The sequence below is a fragment of the Terrapene carolina genome, unplaced genomic scaffold (assembly GCF_002925995.2).
Source record: "Terrapene carolina triunguis isolate 2854851 unplaced genomic scaffold, T_m_triunguis-2.0 Scaffold113, whole genome shotgun sequence".
Taxonomy (NCBI): Eukaryota; Metazoa; Chordata; order Testudines; family Emydidae; genus Terrapene; species Terrapene triunguis.
In genome coordinates, this window is record NW_020664464.1 from 14511121 (window position 1) to 14519325 (window position 8205).

At 42.5% G+C, this 8205-nt stretch overlaps 1 protein-coding gene across 1 annotated transcript in view; it reads right to left on the reverse strand.

Moving 5' to 3' along the window:
• The window catches only part of CBWD3 (COBW domain containing 3), a 44810-nt gene extending 38225 nt beyond the window's left edge, over nt 1–6585 (reverse strand). Inside the window, 4 exon segments of the mRNA XM_024200163.2 lie at nt 2652–2748; nt 3972–4058; nt 6063–6222; nt 6428–6585. Of these exon segments, the coding sequence (XP_024055931.1) occupies nt 2652–2748; nt 3972–4058; nt 6063–6195 (317 nt within the window). The 5' untranslated portion in view covers nt 6196–6222; nt 6428–6585.
• Between the last annotated feature and the right edge of the window lie 1620 nt (nt 6586–8205).

Consider the following 8205-nt stretch of genomic DNA (forward strand, 5'->3'; position numbering starts at 1 on the left):
GCAGATAATATGGTGCTTGTCTTTTATTGTTTTCCTCTGTGAGTTCATTTGAGAGCGTAGTGATTGTCTGATTTCACCCACATAGTTGTTATTGGGGCATTTAGTGCACTAGATGAGGTGCACCACACATTGTGATAGGTGTGCATATGACCTATGGATCTTGAAAGGTGCGTTGTGGGGAGTGTTGATCATTGTAGCAGTGGAAATATGTCTGCAGGTTTTGCATCTGTTGTTCTGGCAGGGTCTGTTGCCGCTTTGAGTTGGTGTGGTATTATTAGTGACTCAACAAAAGTGTTACTGTACATCCCAATTAGTGTTATGAAAAGAATCCAACATGTTAATTACATGCATCAGCATTCATAGTGTGACAGATATTAAAAAAGGAAAAGACCTAGTAGGTTATCCAGTCTGTCTCCCTGTCAATACAAGATGTCACTTACAGTACCTTTTCTACTGCTTTGTCCAAGCAAGTTTAAAATGTTCCAAGTGTTAAAGCTTATACAATTTCCACTGGGAGACTACTCTACAGCCTAACAGGCCTCACTGTCAAAAAGTTCTTACTAATTGGGGTCTATATTTATGACCATAATTTCACCCCTTTATTTAATACTACCCTTAATTTCTCGCCCTTTACTTTTACTCTCTTCAAATATTTGTAGAGTTATGTCTCCATCACAGTAATCTTTGGCAAGTTATATTAATATATTCTTATCTCTTAAAACTCTCTTCAAATCAATCCCTCCAGCCCCTGATCGTTTTGGTTCTCTTAACGCTCTCCAATAGGTTCTTCATGTTTCTGGACAGTAGATGCCCACAACTGAACACAGTATTAGTACTGCGGTAGTGCCAACAAGCCCCAGTCATGAGCCAGGGCCCCCATTGTGCTAGACGCTGTAAACAGAACAAAAAGATGGGCATATTGCAGATGTGGTCACTATTCCTGCTCCTTGATGTGATGCCTCCATATATATATGGCCAAAACTACATTTAGGCAACGTAAACCAAAAATCCTCCAGACTGCAAACTCATGTATAATTTGCTGTTCACTATCATTCCTATGACTTTTTCAGGATTACTGATTTCCAGGTTTCTGCCTATCAAGTATCTGTATTTTGGATTCCCCAACCCTATTTCACATAGATTATCTTGTATTCCTCCCACCCACCAACACTGAATTTCATCATTATGTGTGCTATGTTATGGCATTTTCAAATTCGAATTGTTCTAGGTCTTTAAGTATTACTTCTCTAACCTCACTGGTGTTTGTAGCTTTTATGGAGGGAACTCAGCCTTACTGAGTTCCCGCCATACCATCAGCAAATTTAATCAATATACTGTTCATTTCCTTGACAACTCTAAGGCATGTCTTCCCTCAATTTTGAAGCTCCTCCACCACCTTCTTGAGGTTAAGCATTATTATTGTCTGCAAGTTATTACGGAACATGTGTGTTCAAGGTAGAACATGAAGGCTCATAGGGCAGGAAAATATTAGGGGCAATAAAACCGTCAGTAACTGTTTCCATGGGTGACTGCAGACTGATAGGAATCAACATTTGCAATTTCATCTGGGACAAGAGAAACCCCTGGGATCGCTCTCTTAATATTAGATTAAAAATAATAGGCTAAACAAGGGGGCTCTACAATTCAGCTAGTTATAGTTTTATCTAATAAGCAAAACCTTTCAAATGAGCTACTTTCCAAAATACAACATTTGAATATCTTATGGAAGGCATATTGTACTAATTAGTTATTCTATTTTATATGTATGTTGTTATTGACCTCTAATAAACCACTGTGCTCAGTTTCTGTAATACTATCAGTAGAACACACATTCCTTTTGAGAGCGAGAGTTTGTCTTTCGGTAGTTGTTTATAGATATTTAACTATTCTTCCACCCCAATAAGTCAGTCAACATTTGATGCGAGTATGTGAAACAATTATGATACAAAGTAATAAAATACCAAAATAGAAAACACAAGTTAATTCAAGGATTCTGGCATTAAAAAAAATATATAGAACAGCAAGAAGTTCAACATCATTTAGCTTTTTTTTTTTAAAAAAAAAAAACACTGTAGATGATATACCTAATGCCTATCAAATATCCAGGTATACATGATGGACTGTGAAAAAATTAAATTTAAAGAAGAGAGAGCAAACCCCAAGCTTACTCCTAATGCAAGGGTGGCCAACCTGAGCCTGAGAAGGAGCCAGAATTTTACCAATGTACATTGCCAAAGAGCCACAGTAATAAGTCAGCAGCTCCCCCCATCAGTTCCCCCCTTCCCCCCACTCCCAGCGCCTCCCGCCCACCGGCAGCCCTGCCAATCAGCACCTCCCCCTCCCTCCCCGCACCTCCCGATCAGCTGTTACCTGGCGTGCAGGAGGCTTGAGGTGGGGTGGGAGAGCGAGGGCATGGTAGGCTCAGAGGAGGGGGTGGAGTGAGGGCAGGGCCTGTGGCAGAGCCAGGGGTTGAGCAGTGAGCACCCCCCGGCACATTGGAAAGATGGCGCCTGTAGCTCCATCCCCAGAGTCAATGCCTATACAAGGAGCCGCATATTAACTTCTGAAGAGCTGCATGTGGCTCCGGAGCCACAGGTTGGCCACCCATGTCCTAATGTTTATATAAACCACGCCCACAAAATATTCCTTACTTTACTGAACAGCACAGGCAACCATTTCTGAGCTCCAGCCATTCTTCATAGAGTTCTCCACCTTGACTTATAGCCAAGGATTTTTCCAAGGCACTTCCTAGAAATACAGGAAGGGCATAAGTAGCATATTATAAATCTACAAACGTGCAACAATACCTGAAAAATAAGATGAGAAAAATTCAAACGGGGTAGATTTCTGAGCTTTATTTGTGTTCTACGGACTCATTAAACCTTCCTGACAAATTCTTTAGACATTATACTTAGTTTAAGCAATCATTTTATATTAGGCAAATTTAAGGTCTACAGGCCAAATCATCCTATGAAGAACAAAAAATAAACTTGCAAAAGTAGAAGTATTACCCATTTATTTGAATGCGTAGGTGGAATGGAGGTGAGGCATTCAAAGTGGTATGACAGTCATTTATGATGCAGACAAATTGAATTTATGTATGAGACAAAGAAAAATGGTTTAATACTTAACTTTTACACATTTTTAAAACTGCAGACATTAACTGAGAGGTTGTGACACTTGCTTAAGGCCAATTAGCAAGTCATTGGCAGTACTAGATTTAGAACTCCATGGTTCTTAACTCCCAACTCAGTGCTTTGTCTACTACTACTAGAAATAATCTTCTCTCGACTCCACTCACAGATTATGAATTGAGTTGTCCATAGCAAGAATTTTTATAATGAAGATGGAAACTTGTCAACATCATTATAGTAGGGTGGGGGATTGCACAGGTTCTCAATACTATATTTCTTCATCATCAACAGCCATATAAAAGCAAAGTAATCAGTTAAAATTAAAAAAAAAATAGCACTAAATTACTGGAAAAAGTGAAGGAATCTCATTGTCCAGCTTCAACAGTTGCAAGCTCTATTACAGTCATTTGACACATTTCTTGCTAGGGAAGCTTGATTTATTACACTACTAATCTTCTCTTTAGTTTGGTCTTGTGCAAGTTCTTCATATTCAATGTTAGTTGAACAGCAATGTCTACTAGCATTCTTTTGAACAAAAGGGAATTGACACATCCCAAATCTATAAGCAAACTTTTGAATTTTTATTGTAGTGTTCATCCCACATGTACAAGCTTATTGAGGACATGGTCTCAATTTTACACTGCTGGGAAACTGCATAAGCCAGTCAGATAGCCTTAGCTTGGGGAACAATCAATTTAGATATCAATTCAGGCACCATTATACCATTTGTCTGCCTTTAATAGTTTACTTTCCTAAAGCATTTCTTAACAAAACAGGAAAATGCTTATGTATTCCCCAATTTTTGTTTCTATACAATATTTCGGTAGCATTACATACCTTCTCCAAACTCATTTAGAATAACTGCTATTCTTTTGCTATGTTGTTCTGTCAAAATATAATTAAGAAGAGTTGTCTTCCCAGCACCTAAAAAACAGCACAAATTTCAGTAGATCACAAATAAAGTATGAGGAGAATTTTCAAATTCAATGTTACCACCGTGCTCCTGAAATATACTTTTTAGAAATTAACACCCAATGGAGTGCTAGTACTCATTCTCTGATTTGATACCTTCAGAAGCATTACATTTTATTTTTATATTTGTAATTAAATTATGCCCCTCATTTTTTAAAAATTATTTGTAGTACTTGGAAGAGAACCCAGGGGATTATTGTAGCACTTCACATAAATCTTAGAAGCCTTACTGAGGTCTCTCCATGCCCTACAAGTCTTAAGGGGCTCACCAGTCTCTTCCCACCCATGGCAAATCTTTTGTTATAAAATTATCTCTTTCCCCATTTGATAAGCCTTCTTAACAATGAGATTACATTTCTATCTATTTTTGCAATTAACTGGGCTGAAAACTTTTTTTTTTAAATGAAAGTTTAGGTTCCTAGCAGTAATTTGTTATTCTATATCAATACTGCTGAAGTAGATGTTTTATAGCATTGTTTCTAAAGACATGTTGTTAATTTCATACCAAGCAACTAAATTTTAGTCCTAGGCATGAGAACTTAGCTAGGCAAGTTCAGTAGAGTTGGTTTCGTCTTTTTATTTTGGGGGGGGGGGGGGGCTATAAAGGTGGCAAAAATCTTCCATGGATTTTTGGAATTGTGATACCCATTGTCACTTCAATTTTACAGACAATTTTTACCTCAGCCCTAGATCTAATGTAGGTTTTGAGCCCTGTATGGGTTTCTGTGAATCTGAGAGTGAGAGGCCAAAATTGGGCTTATAAACATAAACTGAGTTGCAACCTTAACTATGGAGCAACTGTCACCTCTCTAGGTCACTATGTTTTGGGGGAAAAAACAAGTATAATTATCATATTGAAGGTGGTTGGTGAAGAAGCAGAGCAGCGGGGCATTCTGCCACTTCTGAAAGGCTATCAGTTTCACTGACTCGGACAATACCCTTCCCTAAGAGCTGTGAAATAAAAAAATTCTGTATTGGCTCTCTTGAAACAGAATTTTTTTTAAATGTCCTTTCTGTGATTTTTAAACCAATCTCAGTTTTTGGGGACCTAACTCATGATTTTTGAACGCTTGGGGTTGGCAATACTGTATTCATACAATTTTGCAGTGCACTTTTTCAAAGGGTGTCAAAAGCTCTTGGTCAGTTACACAACCGGTCATGTAAGACATCCATTTAAACACTTGCATCACATTTCCAGTGCTTACTCATGTAATCTTAGTACTCATCTTTTCATGGAACAAAATGGACTGACTGCTACGGCTGGAAAGCCAATTTAGGGTTTGTCTATATAGCAAATTACTGCACAGCAAGCCAGGATGTGCACCAGCTTGCAGCACAGTAATGTCCCATGTGGACACTCGTACAGCACACTGAAAGTCCCAGAGGGCAGCTTGGCTGTAGATTCACACTCCGGGCTTGCCATGCAGTGACTTGCTGTGTAGACAAGCCCTAACTGTGCAGGTCAGGACTTACAAGCTATTTTATAAGAATAACCACAGAAGCTCATTTAACTCTCCAAAATGATTCTGCAAACACATTGTGACAGAAGTATTTTCTATAGATAGTGGTGCCATGAGACCAAGTCTGTACTGTATGTACTGTAAATTGAAAACATGACAACAGTAGTTTAGAGGAACATCAGAACTGATGTTAGATATGTAGTTATACGCTCTTTTTTGTCATGAAATATAGAATACTAGGAAGATGGCTGCATGGTTTGTTTGGAGTAGTGCTCCTCATACCACAGATTGTTCTATTCAAGAAGAATACGAACAGTCAAATTCCACCCCATACACCCAACTGAAGTCACTGTGCAATGCATAAAACCAGGCAAATGTTGGTTTTGTATGGAACGCTGTTAGGGCAGCGGTAAAAAGCACATAATAGGGCGGGTTTGCTTTGTAAAGACCCCAGAGAGGAAGCTCGAGGTTTAGTGCTGCTAGGTGAGCTGGTTACCTAAATAGCCTGTGATGATAGTGACTGGGATCTTGGTGCCGCGGCTGAGTTCAGCCTCTTCTCCCGCAACCTCCTGATCCTCTATGGGAATCAGCTCGGGACACTCCTCCTCCTCCATGGGAGCCTGGGCCATCGCCAGCCACTGCCACCACAGAGCAGCCTGGAGAGAGAAACAATGTGAGGCGGGGAGCCCCGGTGGTCTCACACACGCCCCCAATACGCACCTTCACCCCACTCCGCCCCCCGCTGCGGCGCCCCGGGCGGTGGGGGGGAAGGGGAGCGGCTCCCAGGCTGCGCCGCAAGGAGCCGCGTCTCCGCGGTCCCTCCCCGCCACTAGCGCAGGAGCCCCGGGGCCCCCCACTCACCTGCGGTCTCTCCGCCCCTCTCCCGGGTGCGTCACGCCCACGTGATGGCGGGCCGAAGCTGCAGCGTCAGGACGCGCCACCAGTACCAGTAACCGCCGCCGAGTCGAGGGCGCCCGGCACAGGAAGAGTTAAAGAAGAGACTGTTTCTCTTGCACGCTCCCCCATCCTGGGACTCCAGATGCGCATGCGCACGGTGACCCCCCCCCGATTCCAGATGCGCATGCGCAGCTCCATGGCCTTTGTGTAGCACATGCGCCCACCTTACTACGCGGATTCCCGACACGCGTGCGCAACCTGTCCTTTCGGTTGCCGTTCTCTCTATCAAAGTCACGGGGTGATTGTCGGCTCGATAGTTGGAGCGGCCACGTGTGTAGGGTGGGGGGCGGAGTTAGCCACGCGCCGCCGCGGGCGGGAGGGGGGCAGCGGCTTGTCCAGGTGCGGCTGCGTGTAGCGCGGGGCGGCGCCAGTAGTGCGGCCCGCCATTGCTAGTAAGGGGCCGTGCTGAGCCTGCTGCCGGAGGCCCTGCCCTAGGGCGGGCCATACGCCTACTGTACGGGCCAGTTTGCAGCCAGGGCTGGCCCCAAGGCGCGTCGGCCTGGAGCGAGGTCAGCTACTAGGGGAGGGGGCGTTAGTGTCCCTGCACAGCTCTCAACAGAGCTCTGTTTTCAGCCCTAGTCCCACTCCGGCCGGAGAACTGCCCATGTTACTCGGGATGCTGGAAATACCTTGGCCTGGCTAATAAATTGGGCTGGGGTGGGGGGCGGTTATATTTTTGCTTATATTCTGATGGGTCATATTTTGGTCCAAGGGATTAATGACCACTTCAAGGCACAGTAGATTGAGTGTCAGTGAGGAGTATCAAAAATGCTCTATGCTCTTAGAAGGCTGAGGATAAATCCTGCTTTTTAGTGGTATAATAATAATAATTAATGATACTTACCTGTTAGGGTTGCCAGTTTTGTTTGGACTGTATTCCTGGAGGTTTCTTCACATGACATCTTTAATTAAAGATTAATCCTTAATTTCTGGAGATTCCAGGCCAGTCCTGGAGGGTTGGTAGCCCTATAGCGCCTTTCATCCCTAGATCTCAAAGTGCTTTCCAAAGGAGGATGACTCCTTTGCAGATAGGAAAACTGAGGCACAAATTGGTGAAATGACTTGCTTAATGTCTCCTTGCAGGCTGGTGGCAGAGCTGGGAATAGAATCCAGATCTATTCAGTGTTCTATCTACTAGACCTCACTTCCTTTCATAGAGCCCTCGGGTATAGATACTGTTTTTAGTCACAGTATGCTAATGATGACTAAAAAGGTGCTGTGTCACAGGTCCATTCAGTCTCTTGTTCATGCATTCATTTATATGTATATATACTTGAATTCTGTAAGGGATTTAGTTATACAGATAACTAAACTATGCAACCTGGTGTTCCTAATACTGTTAGCCATGTTATCCCTCTCGCACAATATTTGTATCTCACCCATTCCACTTTTATTTTATTTAAACTATAAAATGAGCTCTCTAGGGCCAGGACTGTATTATATGTATTGTTACATAGCACTCAGCACAGTCATTTGATAAATAAAGCTGTTGAAAATCCATCATCCTCTCTCACAGTACTTCAGTGTTTTTTGTTCTTTGCACCACTTTGTAACCCAAAATCCACACATGATCCCACCTCCTTTTGTTGGCCCTCCACTTAACACTGTTTGATTTTCAAAATGTTTTGTTATGCTGACAACTAGGATAGGACTCTGAATCCCCAGTGGTATATGGCCATAGT